This window comes from Gallus gallus, chromosome 3 (assembly GCF_016699485.2).
Source record: "Gallus gallus isolate bGalGal1 chromosome 3, bGalGal1.mat.broiler.GRCg7b, whole genome shotgun sequence".
Lineage (NCBI taxonomy): Eukaryota > Metazoa > Chordata > Aves > Galliformes > Phasianidae > Gallus > Gallus gallus.
In genome coordinates this window covers 47,784,646-47,802,649 of record NC_052534.1, presented here as the reverse complement: position 1 = coordinate 47,802,649, position 18,004 = coordinate 47,784,646, and the positions used below count along the sequence as shown (strand labels likewise).

Below are 18,004 nucleotides of genomic sequence, written 5' to 3'. Positions count from 1 at the left end.
GGAATGTCTAAAGCTTTTGGAAGTGTAAACATGCTGTCAAGTGAATTGCCTACTGAAGGGACTGCAGGATGTGCTTCCTTTCTGCAAGGAGAATGTATTTGTCTTTCAGCACTCTCAGATGCTGTGGTAAAGGAGAATGATAGAGGACCTGGGAGTCAGAAATGTTATGTGCACGCTCCCTTTAAAAAGTGATCCGATACCATTTGTGTGAGTGGTCAGAGGTCTGTTTCCTTCTTTTACAATTAAGAGCTACAGGTTGCCTTAGTCCTGACAGCTCTCATTTGCGGAGAACTGTGCAGCAGTGCTTAAAGGCATTGAAGTGCTGCACTGCTGTTTGTAAGGGTATTGGAAGTACTGCGCTGTACTAAATCATTTGCACTAACTTGCTCAGTTGTTACATAGATCCCTTGGCTGTGTGGCATTATTGGAGGATGCCTCTCTAAACGTAAGACTCGCTTGCTACTTGGCACAGCTGCAGTCACTGTTAAAGATGTTGAGCTCTGTAGTGTCAGGACATCCAGCAAGTTATGCTGAGGGGATAAGAAAGAAGAAAGTGATCATTGGCAGGAAGGCAGAATTTGTAACTTGCATTGCACTTGCCAAAGCCAAGATGGGATTAATTTTCAGGTCTGGTGGCAGAAGCGGGTCTGTTAATAAATCCTCATCTACAAAGGGATGTAGGTAATGTTATCAGAGTCTGGGTCTTGCTGAAATTCAGCAGGCTCTTAAATGTCCGGTTTGCTCTGATACCTAAGACTTGGATGTTTAAACAGTGTTATTCAGTTTGCTTGCCTCTTTCTCTCCAGAGAAAGGTCTTCTTGCGCTGATAAGAGGCAAAGAGCAGCTATGGGTGCAGCATTCATCATTTCTTCCTCCATGAAATGTGTGATGACTTGGAGGAGTCTGGCCTGGTGAATAAATTTTTGTGGTTGTGGTTTTGCTGTAGTGTCTGATTCTGTAGTAGGCGTGTAATAAGTTTTTATAGGTGGGTGCCTCTCATTGGAACTTCATCTGAAGTACAAAACCAGCATCTAACATACTTGGTGGCCATGAAGAGTTGCAACGTGCTCTGCCCTGGAGGGCCAGGAGCAGTTCTACTGTGCTTGGTGAGTACATTTGAACGCGCTGCATGCAGAAAGTGGACTTTGAACCAGCAAACCCTTATGGGAAGGCTGCTGCTGAAGGAACAAAAGAAATTTACTCCATGACAGAAGATTCTGACTAAGCAGGCCGGGCCAAATGCCTACAGTATTCAGACCCAAACTGAGCAAGGATGCTGAAGGGTATTGTGTACAGATAGGAATGTGCTTTCCAGAAACAGCTGCATTCCCTTTGGTTTGTAAAGATTAAGAGTATTTGGCTAAGAGGCTGCCTTTGCTCAGTCTCTCCTTTCTAACTTGCGTGTATTCCAAAGAATGGAACTGGAAATTCAGTTTCCATAACTGTGTTTAAGTTACTGAAGGCTTGCAAGGAAGCCTGCTCTTGGGAGTGTTGGAGCTGCACGCTGTTCTCATCAAGATTTCTGCCTTCAAAAGGAGGTTTCCATAGAACCCCACAAGACCAAGACGTGATGCATTTGGAGTAGTGCTGCTGAGGCAGTATTTTTCTCAAGTTCTTCCTGCTTTGTTAAAGAAACGACATTTGTGCTGGCAGGTTGTCCTCGGTTCTTCTTTTCGGTGGCACTTTGTTAACATATGAAAAACATTGACCAAGGTTGACAGGGAAGTGGAGGCGCTGAACAGTTAGGTTCTTGCTGCTTTTCGGAAGTGGCAGTCATAGGAGTTTCCACTCTGAGGAAAAAGCTGGATTCTTGCTGGACACCCAAGAATCCCTTTACAGGAAAGGTGATAAAAATGACACAAAGGCATGAAGAGTTTTGGCCACCCTTCTTAGGCCTCAACAGACCCCACGCACACCTGTGGGGAGGGGGAACATCTTAAGGTATAAAAACAAATACCCAATTCCTGGAAAATATGCTCACTTCTCAGCAGCAGAAGTGGCTTCTTCTCTAGCAACAGGCAAATGCTTAAGATCTAGAAGTTTATACAAGTAGTGTATGGAAGTAAATGGTTACTTTTGTGTTGGTGACCAGGGAGTCTTGAGGAAAAAAAACAAAAAACAAAAAGCATGTTCAAAAATGTACCTGGTGCCTTCCCTAAGCCTTTTGTGACAGCTCTGCACTTGTTTTGCTGTGTGCTCTGCCTGCTGCCTGGTGGACTTCTTGCTGATGAATTCCTGTTCTTTTTCCGAAGCTCACTGACGTGTTCATGAAGCTCACTCAGCATAAGCTTGGCTTGAGGTTTGTGTAGGGGAGGGAGCTGACGACACGTCAGCTTTCTTACCCAGATCCCATATTGCCACGTTGACAGTGTGTCACCTTCCTCTGGGATGCGTGCTGCAGTATTGTCTTGCACAGTCCCGTATGAGGTTGGAATAGCATGCCATGTGCCCGGGGCTGCTGAGAACCTCTGCAGGTAGATGTGGCCTGCTTTGCTCCTGTCCAGGTGAACCCAAAACACTTAGTTTGGACAAGCGTATTTAATTGCACCATTATAAAGTTATATTTGAGATTTTCAAGAATCTTATAAGTATTTATGACTTTGTTGCTCTTCCTTTTGTTCACCTCATTCTCCTGTAGCGTGAGTGTGCATATAAAACTCATGTATTGCTGACTAGAGTTTTGGCTTGTAGGCTTTCTAGGTAGATGTCTTCCTAGATGGATAATGCCTCTTCTGTCAGTCACCTGTTACACACATAGGAATACTATAAGGAATATGAAAACTGTGGAGTTTATGTACGTGCTATGTAAGTTTATGCCATATGTTAGTATTTCTGTGTCGCTTTGTGTCTGGCTGCTGTGAAGATATGCTTTTTGTCAGTCAACGAGCCAATGGCCTTGTTCACGGTGGTGTGTATGTTAAAAGGCTTCGGTGTGCCATACGAGGCTTTAGGTCTACCAAGCATTCGCTAAATCACTGAAACGGAAAGGCTGTTCCAGGAGCTTTCTGAAATTGAAATCTTAAGCTGAAGAGTGGTAGACTTTTGAACTTGAAACTTGTTTGGGGCTTTCTGGTTTTAAAAGGTACTTTTTATATAAGCTCAGTGGAAAACACTTGACTAATAGCAGGATTTTTTTTATATAAAAGGGAGGCCAAAAATAGCTATTTTAGATGGCAAAAACAAGTCTGGTTCTTGCTGTGTCAGATCTTAAGATGGGATTGTAATTTTCCAAGAAGTAAAAGAAGCTGTCCATCGGCTGTACTGTTTGAATAAATGTCTCTCCCCGCTCTGTGGTCAGACGCAGACCTTGCTGCTGCTGCCTGTTTTGTTGGGGGGAAGGTTTGGAAAGCATATAAAAAGATCTCTTCTAAAGACACCGGTTGTTTACCAGCCTGAACACCGGGTTGCCTATCAACAGCTTCATGCAGCACTCCAACAGGACCTGTTGAGCGAGTGGTGTCAGTTTTTGGGGGGCAAACACCTGTTTGCAACAAGTCAAAATTTGCAGGGTCTCCAGCAGCGAGAGAATTTCACTGGCAGAAAAATGTCTACCCTTTGGCTAGTAGTGCATAAAACCCAGACTGAAAACTGAGAGCACCCCTTGTGCTGTGTAAAGGTGACTTCTTCTTGCTGAGGGTTGACCAAGAGCCCAGGTTGTGGTGGCCCAGCGTGAGGCAGCAGGGAGATGCTCCTGCCGATAGGATTGCCTTTACCTGCATGCTTTATCCTGGCTCTGGTCAGGGACTGCAGAATTCTCACTGTGATACTGCGACCACACGCGTTTGTTTGATTTTCCCAGCAGGTGAACTTTTCCACATGAGGAAGATGGTAATAATGCTGTTCTGTGTTTCTGATGCAACGAATGAATGTTTCCTTTAACAAAGCAAATAACTCCTTGGGGTGTGTAGACCAGAGCACCTGTGGCGTTCCCCACTGCAGGTGCAAGAGAATGTTTTTCTGTACTCGGAATGACATCTTAACTATCACCATCAGGAAGGTGGGGCTGCACAGATCCCACTGAGATGGCAGGCCTGGTCTTCTGCCATGGTCTCCAGGAGCTGCCACAGCAAGGCTGTCCTGCTTGGAGGTTGGTATAATTCTTTCCAGTGGCAGTCCAGTTGTTTCACAATGCAGCAAACTCTCAAACTTCGGCTCAGCATAGGAACATCCATGAGTTGGGGTTCTTCCCCAGAGAAGACCTCGCCCGCTGTATCCATTTCCTTAATTACCACAACACCATGGAGAAGCAACAAATTGCACTGGGAGTACTCGTTGTGCTTGTCAGCACAAGGAAGCAGCAGAAAGAGGAAATGTCTATGAAACCACAGCCCTGGGCTGGCAAATGTTTATCTGCGCTGGTGAACAAAAGGGTTTGAGACCATTTTAAAGTTCTGTACAGTCATTTGCTTTGCGTGGTCCGCTGCCACACACCAGCAGTTGTCTTGGTGTGCTCTTCCCAGCTTTGGCAAGGAAGGTAAGGGTCCTCCTGGCTGGCTGCAATTGGAGTAATGTTGAAGTCTCATACTCATAGCTAGTCCATTAACATAAACGCCCTTTTGGAGAAGAAATTTTTCCTTATGTCCAACCTGAACCTCCCCTGGTGCAACTTAAAGCTATTCTGTCTAATTCTATCACTATTACTCTGGAGAAGAGGCCCCCACCTTGCCACAACCTCCTTTCAGGTAGTTGCAGAAAGCAATAAGTTCTGAACAATCCCAGTTCCCTCAGCTGCTCCTCATAAGACTTGTGCTCCAGTCTCCTCACCAGACTTGTTGCTGCTCTATGGACGCTCTCCACAGCCTTATTCCCTTATTGGAAGAGTGTTTTGCTGAGAAGTGGGAGTTAAAATGATACTCTGGGATGTCATGTGCTCTACTCCATTGCATCCCTTGGTTGTAAGCAGCTCGGCAGCTTTCTTGTTCCCCTCTAGGAGCACTTTGTAGTGGTGCTCTTGTGAGGATGCCCTTGGCGCTCTGCCTGGCTCCTTCCCCAGGGTGTGGGGTCTCAGGCTCCGGATGTTCTGCTGTGTTACGGGTATCTGTGTTCTGGGTAGCAGAAAGCTGGCAAGGTGGTGTAGTTGTGGCCTTAGGAACTGTTTCCCATGTGGCTGACCTGCCTAGTCAGTCCCACCCAAGCCCCAGAGAGATCTGTGCTGCATGCAGGTAGGTTGCATGCTGCCCTTCCTTCTGTGCTTTTTAAATTTTAATTACCTATTTTTTATGTCCCTGTAAGTCAGGAATTTGCCAGATGCAAGGGGGAAAGAATAACGTGGTGAAGTGTCCCCGGTGAAAAGTTGTCCTTTCATCCCCAAATTCCTGTGCCCAGCTCTGACTGCTGAGTGCTGTGGATCCCTGCCCACAGGCATTTGACTCATCTTTGCCATGACTCAGAAGAGAGATGTATTGGGAACCTTTTTTTTTTTTCCCCCTTTTGAAAAATGAAGTGAAAGTTTATCAACCTGTATAGTTAAATGAAAGACCAGCGAGCCAAATGAGGAAGTAAACCCTTCCTTTAGAATGAGCTCTAACCTGCTCAAAGCACTTGTTTGCTCTCGGCTGACTCCAGCCCTGCCTTAAGGTTCTCCAGCTTCCTTGTGGCTGCCCTGAGCAGCTCTCGGCTATCCACGGGGATGGCACCGTGGGGATCGGGCAGGTAACACAGGGTGAGTGGGGCTGCTGGTGGGCATGGCTTCTGGCACTGCTTGTTGTTATGGTTTCTGGGGAATGCATTGCAGAGGGTGGGGAGGAAAGATGCAGATCATTCTGTAGTCATCTGGTCTTGCTGCAGGGGTTTATGTGCATCCTTCATTGGGGAATCTAAAAGCATTCTGATTTATTTGAAAGAGCAGCAGCCTGTATTCTTTCCGAGAAGAAGAAGCTCCTGGAAGGGCCCAGGAGTGCTGACTGGTGCAGGTTGAATGAACTGTGGGGTAGTTCTCGGGGACAGGGGAGGAAGGGGCAGCCAAGGCTGGGCAGGGGGAATGCTGCCATGGTGTGAAGTTTTTGCTATGTCTGCATGCATGGCCAAATGCATTTTGTTTTCCTTATTTCTAGCTAAAACATGAAGATTATAAAAGAATTTAGAAACGACACTGAAGCTGTTCCTTCTAGCTGTGTGGGTGCATGGAGGAGGGCAGAATATCACGGCTTTGTGGGCTGGGCACGTTTGCCTGGGGGAAAAATCAGCCCAGGAGCTGAAGGCTGAGTGCTGGTAGAGCTCAAAGCCAGAGTGGCTGCCCAACGGATCTGTGAGGGCAGGGGAAGTGGCAGGAGGAAATCCAAGTCGTTTGCATATGAAGGTTGTAAAGTTTATAAGTTGGATTTTACAACCTGTTTGTGTCTGATAGCAAAAGGTGGACTCTGTGATGCACTGCTTCTTTTGTTGTGTTCTTGCACTGATTGTAGCAACCAGCTGACCTGTTGGACTTGGGCATGCTGCTGATTGCTCATCAAAGTATCAACCGGTGACTGTTATTCCCTGGGTTGGTTCAGCCCCGAGCAGAGGAGATGAGGGGAGCCCTCATGGTGGCTGTAGCTCATTGTGAGGGGAGCAGAAGGGCAGCGCTGAGCTCTGCTCTCTGTGACAGCGATAGGGCCAAAGGAATGGCATGGAGATGTGTCAGGGGAGGGGCAGCTGGGGGTTAGGGAAAGGGTTGGACATGGAACAGGCTGCCCAGGGCAGTGGGCACGGCCCTGAGCTGCTGGAGTTCACAGAACGTCTGGACAATGCTCCTAGATGTAGGGTTTGATTTTGAGTGATGCTGTGTAGAGCAAGGTGTTGGACTCGATGATCCCTGTGGGTCCATTCTAGCTTGGGATGTTCTATGATTCCAGGGTCACCCTTCAAGTTTCCCTTTTTAAGAGTCACCTCAGTGCCAGCTGTGAGCACACCTTCCATCTCAGGGTTCCACACGTGCTCTTTTCTGTGGCAAAAACCCTGCAGTCGCCACATTACCCATTGCTAACATCTGGCCAAACAGGAGCGGAGATCCAGTGGATCCACTGGCCAGCAGCACTGCAGAAGAGCAGCCTTTGCTCAGCAGGTGCTGCTGCTGGCAGATGTGGCCTCTGTACCCTGGGAACCCTCCTGGCAAGGACCCTGGGAACCCTCTCTGTACAGCTGGGAACCCTCCTGGCAAGGCTGAGCCTGCTTTCAATGGAGCGGGGGACAAACACACTGCAATAGGGTGCTAGTGTGGGAAATCACCCCAAGACAAACACATACGTCAGGACACGTGGAAATGCAGGTCGACAAGATAACACTGAGGGCTATTAAAATACATTGATGCTGTTCATAACTTTTACTAGAGTTCCGGATTTCTTCTTCAGAAAAACACGCTGTTTAAGCCATCGTGAAGTGACCTGTCAATGAATGGGCTGCAGTGGCCCCGCAGTCCTCTTCTTCCCAGGGAGCTGTCTGCAAGTTGTCTTTTTACATGATCTCAAGTCCTATAGGCAAAGGAGCATTGAGATTTAGGGCTGAATGTCTCGGTCTAACAGAGCTCCAGAGCTTGGAGCATCTTCCCTGAGTGGTTTACCTCATACTCAGGAGTGACCTGCACTTGGTCTCCCATCAGTGAGGGTGATGAGAGATTACAGGGTAGGGAAGACAGCCAGACTTGTTTCTTACACGTGAGTAGGTAATGCAGCCATAGCTCTGATACTGGTGGTATCAATAACTGCAGAGATCTAGTGAGATAAGTGTCAGGGCAAGCATGCCAAGCATACTTGAAAAAGTGTGGCTTGATTGTTGAGTAGTCACCACGTATGTCCTTCTGCTGTCACGCTTGGTAGAGTGAAGCAATTCTGAAGCTTACATTGCCCATCATGCTCAGTTACTAGGTAAACCAGAAATGTCATGTTATGGAGAAGCTTGAGGTAGCGTCCTGCTGCTTCGGCACAGTCATTTCTGAATTACCGGTGTCTTTTGACAATGAATCTAAGTGAAACTGAAACCACTTTTCAGATTGTTTGCTTCCAACCACTACCCATGACAGCCTTCAAAAAACAAGCTGCTTCTCCGAATACAAAAACAACAGGAAAGTATGAACTCAAGCATCGCTGGAACAGGTGAGTGGTAGAATTTCATAAGATATGCCTGTACATACATCGGGCACATACTAGGAAACACAGTTCTGCTAAGAGTTCAGAGTTCACAGCTGAATAACGTTTCCCTAAATCACTTAGTGAGATTCGTTGTACATGTTAAGTTGCTATGGCATCTGAGATCATCCGACAGCATTCAACTGATAATTATCTGCGCCTCATTAACCACACTGAGCAAATTGAAAATCCCCGGTTACACCGCCTTTTATATCATTTCCTGTGAGATAAGTCCAAAGAACAAACTTACGCATACAGTGAACCTGGGTAAAGACAGGCTTGCATAGCTCGTGAAGTAGGATGACACCTGTCTGACATCATGCCTGGAGTACGACCAACATCGCCTGGGCCGGTCGGCTGCTTTTATAAGTAAGAGGGGATCAGGAAACCACTTGAATGGTGAGAGAAGACTGGGACAGCGCACAAGGCGACTAACTGAGCTTGCACGTTCTGCCTTAACGCTTGCATTTTGTTATTTCTAATCTTTCCCCCACCTAAAGCTGATGCCCGCTGGACAAGGACAAGAAGACAGAGGCACTGCATTTGAAAGGAAGGCAGATGCCTGCTAGGATGGCCCTGACCAGTTCATTTTCCAGCAAGCTGGTACCGCCAGGCTCCAGAGGAGTTTCTACAGCAGGGAGAGAAGCGCACCAGAGCAAGTTGGACTTTTTCTGCAAGCTAGGCTATGGTAAGCAGGACATCTGCAAAGTGCTGGAGAGCCTGGGCCAGGAGGCCCTGGAGGACGACGTGCTCAAAGAGCTGATTCGGATGGGGAGAAAGCCTCAAGCTCTGGAGAGCCAGGCTCAGCCTCCCCCACTAAAACTTGTAGCCCGTGGGTCGTGCAGCACTTCACCAGTGCCGAAGTGGCTTAGAGAAGAGGAAGGTGATTCCTCCAGTCACTTGAGAGCCATTGTGATTGATGGCAGCAACGTAGCAATGAGGTAAGCTTTGCTTTTTAAGACATCTCTCTTTCTCAGTAGTTTTTGAATGTTAAAGATGGTGGGTTGAAGTGGGTTTTTCTCCAGGTGAGATGTCTATTTGATGTATGGTAGATGAACCGCTGCTTCTTCCCGTTATTTGGCTGGGGACCCTTTGTGTCCATGCCCATAAATACACACATCAAATACAGTCACTGCCTTGCTCTGCATTTGACCTTCTACAAGCTCACAGCAGTTAACGTGCACTGTTTATGATGGGATGATTCAGCAGCCCTTTCTCTTTTTGCTCACCACTGATGTCTCCTTGCCTTTTCATGCAGTTACCTAGGAATCCCAAATGAACGGGGAAAGCCCCACTAACATAAGAAGGAGAGGGAAAATAAGAACAGGTGGCTGTGGGTCCTAACAAAATCACAGCTGTATTGTCTTGACTTGCAACTAAATCCCAGCGAGGTTCTTGGCTTGTATGTTTTTTGTTGGCATATTTTATAGAAACGTCAGGAAATTGGTCATTGGCTTTTATCTTAAATATTCTCATTTCTTTCTTTATTAATTCTGTTTCTGGGAAATGTTACAGCAGCTCATCTTGGCCAATTATGCTTCCTAAGTAGTGTCCTGACACTGTAAAAGTACTCTGTGATGTAGAGCCTGGCATTCTCATGTGGATGAGAAATCCAAGAGCAGCAGCTTGGCCTCCGTTCCTCTGAGCACTGAGAACTGTCAGAGGCCTCGCCAGAGTCCAGGGTGCCCTTTGTATCCACCACTTCTCCCTGTGACTCCTACCAGGCCCATCCTTGCACTTTGGAATAGAGTGGAGAAGGGTTTCCTCCTTTGGTATGAGGTGTGATAAGACCACATTTCCTCTGGTGAGAGGGCAAAAGAGATTAGTGCGTTCAGAGCAGGTGATCCTGGAGATTAAGCAAGTTGTGCCATCTTCTGGAAGAAGGAAGAAATTCCACCCGAAAGCGAGGGGATACTCAGGGAAGCTCCCAGCTAGTGAGAAATACACAACAGAGCAAAGCTCTTTAGCCTTAGCCAAGCCACAGCTGGGCAGCTGGCTGCTAGGATCTCCTGCACTTCCACCCTAGAGCCTCCTCAGGCTGTTCTACTTCTCTGCATGCAAGGTGGAGAGGTACTTTCCTGCCTAGACTCTTGAAGGCTAGTGTTTTGCTGTGGATTCCTTGTTTTCACCTAAACAGAATTAGAGGAATGTGAAGTAGTTTCCAGCTTCAGAAAGACAAAGGTTTTACAGCTCCACTCAGACATCCCCATCCGCCTTGGTAAGTTAAGGACTGCTTGGCACAATGGAGGAGACTACTGATCCTGTCAGGGTATATAGACCCAGTGCAGCCTGGAAGGAGCTTTTTTCCTGTCCAGGATGTCTAGCCTTAGTGGTGCTGGCTGACATTTGCCCTTTGGCTAATGGGATGGGATCCTCATTTTAATTTTTGGTATCCCCTTCTTGATTTTTCTGATTTGTTACTGTCAGGTGGAAAAGAGCTGTTCGCAGCATGATCAGGGAATAGAGTTGTTTGCTGGGTTTTCTTGCTGGGAAAAAAAACCAAAACAAAAACCATCATCAACATGATCAGGTATAAAAGTTTAGGAGAAGCAACAATTTAGGGGTTGAGCTGTCAAAATCTTGAAGCTTAGAGAGACGTTTGTGTGGGGAAAAAAATTTCTCAAGCATTTGTACTTCTGTCTTGGGATTGATGTTTCTGGAGCACTTCACAGTTAGCATTGAGAGCCTATTGCATGGTGCAAAGTTTTGAAAAAGATGTATATGCCCCAAGCCCATCCATTGAGACTGAATGGCAAATACCCTTGCCTTCAGCCAGTTTCACTAACCAGACACCCCAGTATGCTTTGCATTTCCATCAGGTGTAGTTAGAAACTTAGCCATCTGCCAGCATATGGGAGGTACACATGATGGTTTAGCTAGTTAGTTAGTGGGGGAAAGTTTTGGCACTGTGAAAGAGGGACAGGTGTAACCCTGTAACACTGAAGGGACTATCTACTCTAGAGTTTGCACTTTTATGTCCAGTTTTTAAGCTGTGACTTATGCAGAGGCCTTTTCCTGGGCCAGCTGAGCCCTGCTTTGTTTCCTTACTTTGACAGTACACGGTTATGAGGGAGTTAGTGTTGGAACTTGGTGTTTCCTAGCCAACAGGCCTAAAACATCCATGAAGGTGGAACAATACAACTACAGATAGAGCAAGAAAGGGTGTAATCATTTATTTTAACAAAATTAGGATATAGCCCAAGCGTCCTCTTAGGCCAGTGTCTTGTAAACTACTGCTGTTCATGAATAAATGCTCTTGAAGGAGCTGTTTTAACTCAAGTTCATCTCAAAGAGTATGAAATTGCACAACTGAAAAAGGAACCACTTCTTGATAATTATGGAGTAATTGCTGGAATGGTTGCCTTGTTCTCTGTGCCCTGGTCAGAGGCTTCTGTTGGGTCCTGGTGACCTGTAACCAAGTGATGCGCTGCACTGCTGGCAGGAAGGAGAGAGCAGGGACAGAATTGTGACAGATCAGTTAAGGTCCTTGGGCATGGGGTGGGTTAAAAAGGTTCTGTTGGTCAAGATTAATTCAACATGCAGGAGATGAGACATTTTAAAGACCCTGTGGTATTGCATGGCAGGTGTTGGTGTTCAACGATGCTTGACATGGCAGTGCACCATGTGTATATCTACTACTGTGGCTATGCATTCCCCAGCTTTGGCTGTAGTGATACACCAAATAGATTCAGTGATAACACTGAGTATCAACACCAGGTGCCTCTTGCTTGTTCTGCCTGCCCTTTCAATCACATTGTTTGTGCTTGAGTGAGTGTTTTACTTCTCACATTGGGAGTATATATGAAAGTACTTCTCTACAGCTATCAGGGTTATGTACATGTAGATGAGTAGTCGTTGTCAAAGTAAGTGTTTGCTGTAGTGAGCTTGATTTGAGAGCCAACATTAAAGAATGGCCTAGCCAATTGCACTGGTTTTCATTTGTAGTCAACATTTCAGCACTATGAATTTTATTAGGTGTAAAAATGCGCCTTTTTTGTTTTATGATCAATATAAGCCCAATCTGGACATGAATTTCTGGGGATCAGGGATGTTTGGGACTGCAGCATTTTCCTCAGCTGGTCAGTCACTGCAGGTAGGTGTAGTAACCGAGAGAGACATTTACATCCATGTTCTGCAGAACGTGAGTAAGACTGTGCTGATATTATCCAGAAACCTCAAAGTACAAGGATGAGGTTTCTGCAGTCACTGTGAGGGTATTTATCTGTTCAGGATCTGCATGAGGATTTTTGTTTCCTTGTGCAGAGGCAATTAACAAACTACCTTCCTTTATATGTGCGCTGTGCTCTAGTAAAATTTTAGATAAGAGGAGGGCAAGCAGTAAGAATTTTCAGTGGGGAGAAGAAACTTAGAAAGGAGATTGACTCTAATTGTTTCCTTTGGGGATGTTTTCTGTGTTTTGTTTTAAATACTTATAATTATCCAGATAATTATCCAGAATCCACCTGTAGCGTGCATCTGCTACAGTGCACATCTTGGGGTTTTCCTACCTTTCTGTGCAACAAAGGCAAAATCCAACAACCTGAGCAAGATAACGATGGGCCTGGAGCATCTGTGGCCCTCTCCACAGAGGTCTTGTCCCTTTTCTGGTGGCCTGGGTTAGATTCTCCATAACTCTCTTCCTTATACTTGCAGTCTTTTTTCCCCTTGAATTTGACAGCTACTTCCAGAAGGCGTCAGTACCAAACTGACCTGCAGTTGCACTTACAGCCATTTCAGACATCAAAATCCATGTCACTGTTAGCACAGAAGAAAATCTCCACATTTTATGTCATAGAGGAGAGCCTCATGGGTTTCTGCATGTGCTGGAAGAAACTCTCCATACTGAAAACTTTGCCTCAGCTTCCTCTTCCTATTTCTTTCATAGCCATGGAAACAAAGAGGTCTTCTCCTGCTGGGGAATCCGCCTGGCAGTGGACTGGTTCCGAGAAAGGGGGCACACCTACATCAAGGTTTTTGTCCCCCTCTGGAGGAAGGAGCCCCCTCGACAAGACAGTCCCATTGCAGGTAAGTCACCATCCTGGGCATAATTTAGCAGCCATTAGGTGCAGATTGCAGGCAGGGGGTGTGAAGAGTACAGTATGGTTTTGCCTTGTAAGATGCAAACTGTACAAGGTCTCCATTGCTTAAATTAGTCATTAATTCATTGCCACATGCAGGCTAGCAATGAAAACTGCAAAGAGGGCTTTGTTACTGCATGGCTGACATCAGTTAGCCTGGTATCTGATGCAGGGGCTACACAGCTTCCTCTGCCAGGAGAAGGATGTGTGTTGGCTGAAGTCTGTGGAGAGTGGCGAGATTTAGATTGTATGGAAATAAATAGGAAAGGTGTGTGCCTGCAGCTTGATTTCTGCAGCTGCAGGTAAGAAGGCAATGGATCTGCCCCTCTGTGTGGCAGGAATGGCAAGAGGTCGGAGCCTCCTTGGAGGTGGAGAAATGAATTTATTTATTTTATCAGGCCCATTTCAACTTGCAGTAACACTCATGCCAGGACTGGTCAGAAGCTTTGCGTTATCTACTGGTGTAAAAAGGGAACTACAGGATTTCACCTACCTCTGGTGTAGACCTTTAATGGTTAAGACTTAAAAAAAAAATCAGAAAAATGTACCTCCAATTTTATGAGTAGATGCTTTTATAAAAGACCAATTTGTTAAACTGCCAAACAATCACTAGTTTTCAATGCATCCAAAAATCACACCACTTTAAGTTGCCTGAATTTTCTAGCATGGTGGAGATCGGGTCATCATTAACTGATTCTTTCTCTGCATATTTTTTCCCCTCTATTTCTGCTAACCACCTCACCAGATCAGCACATTCTTGAAGAGCTTGAAAAACAATCAATCCTTGTGTATACCCCATCTCGGAAGGTGAAAGGCAAGAGGGTAGTTTGCTACGATGATCGCTATATTGTGAAGGTTGCTTATGAAAAAGATGGGGTCATTGTTTCCAATGACCATTACCGAGATCTCCAGAATGAAAATCCTGAGTGGAAATGGTTCATAGAGCAGCGACTACTCATGTACTCTTTTGTCAGTAACAGGTAAGAGAACTTGGCTGGTGAGCAACCTGTCTGTAACTTGAAGTGTATGGGTCAAGACAGCTCAGACATGAGCGTACCTCTGGCCACCACAGTTTTCTTATCTCGTTTCTGTAGTTCCTTCTTATTCAGCTTTGGTCTTAAAACCCCACGCCACTCCATTCAAACTTCTCTGTTTGAATGGCAACAGTAGTGACCAGCTTTCCTTCTTACCAGCCCAATGTCCAATGGGACGTTTACTCAATACCTACTATGTATTCAGTTCTATTCTGTAGTGTTGTAACTGAATTAAATTCATGAGGGGACGCTGGATGAGTTAATTCTTAATTCCCCTGCAAGGCAGAACAGCATTTTTTCCTTTGGTTTTATTATTGTGACAATTTAGAAGAAGAGAAAGGAGAAGCTGATCTCTTTGGGCCCTTGACTATCCCCTTGAAAAGGCTAGGCCACTTCATTTCACCAGATGGGCGATCAGCTGTAGCTCTGAATTAAGTGGTGGCTTTAGACCTTATTGCCCCCAGAACAGAAGGAAAATGAGTTTGGTGTGAAAGGGAGCTGACGAGAGCGGGGACCACAGAGGTATTTCCTGCTGCTTCAGGGAAAAAGGAAGTGATACTGCGATAACTGGGGTGCTGACAGACCAGGGCTGTGCCAAGCCTTAGCGTCTTTCTAGTTGGTTGAAGTTTTTAGGAAAGGAGGACAGCTACATGAACATGAAGCTTGGCTTGGTGAGCAGAAGGGATAATGCAGCTTCCAGAGGCCAGGCTGCGAGGGCATCACACATCTGCCCCTGCTCTAAGCCTGTGCAGCAAGCTGTGGCAATGCTCAGAGTACTTCTGCTACTCCTGCCACTTCTCCTTTTTCAGGTTTATGCCTCCTGATGATCCGCTAGGCCGGCACGGACCCACTCTTAATAATTTCCTCAGCAAAAAGCCAGCGCTTCCTGAATCAACATGGCAGCCTTGCCCCTACGGTGGGTTCCGCTCTGTCCCTCCTGGGCCTTGCTTCCTTGCTGCGCAGTCCTCAGCTGGGGGACAGCCCTGGTCCTGCATGTGCTCCTCCTTCACACTCGGTGTGGTAAAGGATGGGGCCAGGGCTGCTCAACCGTGTGGTGCTCCCACCCCAAAACAACTTTAATGTGATTTGGAGGTGAACATCTGCCCTGTGTTTGAAAGCCACCCTTTTCAAGCAGCAGATTTCCCGGTCCATTGAGCACTGTAACCAGAAGACATGTGAACTTCAGACACTACCAAAATAGACCTAAATACGCAGAAATTTCCCTCTGCTGTGGCTGCACCCTGCTATTTCAGTCAGCAACATGTAAATGTGGGGTCAAAGGCACTAGGGGGGAAAGCAGGGCTTCTTCTCTGTGTCGTCTGTGCTCACCAGAAGCTCCTGGCTGCATGGTCCTGGGGGATGACCTCCTGTTTGATATTTTTTGACTCTTTCAGGTAAAAAATGCACTTATGGTAACAAATGCAAGTTTTACCACCCGGAGAGGCTGCATCAAGCTCAGCTGTCAGTTGCTGATGAGCTCAGAGCCAGAACAAAAGTGTCCGTGAACCTGGGGGAGGAGGAGGAGATGTGCAACTGCTCTCCATATCGGACTGGTAGAGAGCCTATGCCTCACAACCCTGTCACAGAAATGCCACAGGGAGCCAGCAGGGGCATGAGGGCCTCTTGCTATGCAGCATGGTCCCCAGGCAGCTACCACGCAAGGCCAGCTGATGCCTGGGCCATCAGCTCCAACTCTGGCCTGGAGCTGGACCGGAAACCACCAGAAGCCCACAGAGTCCAACCCCTTGTCGGAGACATGGCAGCACTCTCCATCAGTGACAAGGTGTACTCTGGAACCAGACCGGCGTGCACCTCACAGGACAGAGAGGTGTCTGACAGCCCGCATCGCTGTTGTAGCCTGAGGCACAACCCCTTCCTGCCATGCCACCACCACTGCTTGGACTGCACCTGCTTATCAGGGAGCCCCTTCCAGCACTCAATGCTTCCACCTCCTCCAGGCAGGCACCTGGAGCACCGCTGGCCCCAGGAGTGCTGGTCTGATGGGGCTCAGCCTGGCCCAGCCCTGGAGGCACAGCAGCAGCAGCACCTCCCTCCATCTTCTGTGATGCCTCTGGCTGAGCCACTGCAGGTGTACGGAGAGCAGCCCCAGTGCTGTTTCCCTAGCCAACCCTTTCTGCTGGATGCCAGCAGCAGGCCTGACTTCTTCCAGAAAGCCTCTGCTCAGCCCAATGCTAATTACTGTGATTACTGGCCACCCCATGCTGCAAGACCTCCTTCTGCCCAGCAAGCAAGTGTCCACAGGGAGCTGTGCACTATTTTCCCCTGTGCCGAAGTGAATCGAGTCATGGCACTGTACCCTGAGATCAAGGATATCGCTAGCTTGACATTACTGATTCAAAGACATAGAAACTTGTGATGCCTCCAGGTTAAACCTTTCCCACCAAGTGCAGAGCTGCTATTCTCAGGTTTATCTGAGTGTTATTAAAGGGCTTTATGAGCTGAGTTACAGCTGTTCAAGTAGCATACATGTAGGCGTGGTGCATAGGGCATTGAGTCAAGGCAGTCACTGTGGTTCACAGCAGTACAATCTTGTCTACTCCACTTGGGAGTGAGTAGGAGGGCTTGGGTTTAATAACTGAGCTGCCAGCATGTGAACCTCACATGTTTTTAATGTCCTAATGTGCTGTTTAAATATCAGCAAGGAGCCGTTCTCCATGGGCCCCATTAAAGGGCTCCTCATAAGACTTATCACAACTAGCCTGCTCAGCTAGCAGAAAAAAAAAGTAATTTGGCATATTTCCCTTAACACCGGGCTGTAATTCCTGCTAGAAGGCGTCTTTGGGCCCATGTAATTACCTGATGGCTTTAATCACAAAGCAAACGTGTCCTAGACCTTTAAAAGACTCAACTAGTGTTTATGAACCAATGCTGTGAACCCACAAGATTACTAGTGGAGATAGCAGAGAAAGAACCCAGAGCACTTGGAAACAACTGCAGGTATATTTCTCAGGGCTCGTGCACAATATAAGTCAAGTGAGGGAAGCCCTCTGTAATATAAAAGTCAGTCCTATTGCAGACTGAAAGCTCAGGGCTCTTCTTATTTGAGCTAACACAGCTGATAGCAAAGGAAAATAATAATAATAGTAGCTCTGAACTGCTTCTGTCCTAGTAAACAAGAAAAAACATTGTTGAATTAACCCCTAATTACCAAATGTGGTCCCATAATGCCACTATACAAATGATTTATGATTACAAACATTTAAATTCTATTCTGCTGGGGCACGTTTGATTTTCAGTAAGCTGTGAAGCTATTAATCTTCGTGTTATTCTACTGAATTTTTTTAAAGTTAAAATTCAAATATTAAGGTTGATCCTGAACGTTTTTGGCATTTCACCAAAGTTTAAGTATGTCAGTATGACAGATCTTAAGAATTATTTAGCACGTTATAAAATGATCACCTAGAACACCTTGCTCTGAGTATTTTCTGGTTTTTTTTATTCTCTTCCTTTTAGCACTGATGGATAATTAATTAGGTCCAACATTCAGGTGGCCTTTATAAAATCTCATATGCATCAGAGAACCTCTCGTGTGCTCTTCTCAGAAGTACAGTCAGGCAATAATTAAACCTAGCTCGCACTGAATGCCCTTGGTTTGGAAAGGCAACCAAGCAGAAGTAATTTACCTTTAGTGTCACTATCACATGATGCATTTTTGTATTTGTGTGAAGATTCTTCAGGAAATAAACAGTATCAGCTGAATCTCTTTTAGTCATGTGGTGGCTGACCAAGAAGGCATGCTAAAAGAATGCGGAAGTGTGACCACAAAAAT

General features: G+C 46.3%; 1 protein-coding gene across 6 annotated transcripts; it reads left to right on the top strand.

Moving 5' to 3' along the window:
- Positions 1-5,604: 5,604 nt before the first annotated feature.
- Positions 5,605-17,934, top strand: ZC3H12D (zinc finger CCCH-type containing 12D). 6 transcript variants are annotated; one of them, XM_040697646.2, is made up of 7 exons: positions 5,605-5,652; positions 7,966-8,069; positions 8,603-9,043; positions 12,988-13,127; positions 13,926-14,160; positions 15,024-15,130; positions 15,609-17,934. In XM_040697646.2, exons 3-7 carry the CDS (start codon positions 8,661-8,663, stop codon positions 16,589-16,591), a joined length of 1,848 nt encoding a protein of 615 aa, XP_040553580.1. In that variant the 5' UTR covers positions 5,605-5,652; positions 7,966-8,069; positions 8,603-8,660; the 3' UTR covers positions 16,592-17,934. The 6 variants fall into 6 exon arrangements, with proteins under 6 accessions (XP_040553580.1, XP_004935660.2, XP_025004833.2 ...); XM_004935603.5 differs by having other exon boundaries at positions 5,605-5,662; XM_025149065.3 differs by lacking the exon at positions 7,966-8,069 and having other exon boundaries at positions 5,605-5,662.
- The last annotated feature ends 70 nt before the right edge of the window (positions 17,935-18,004 follow it).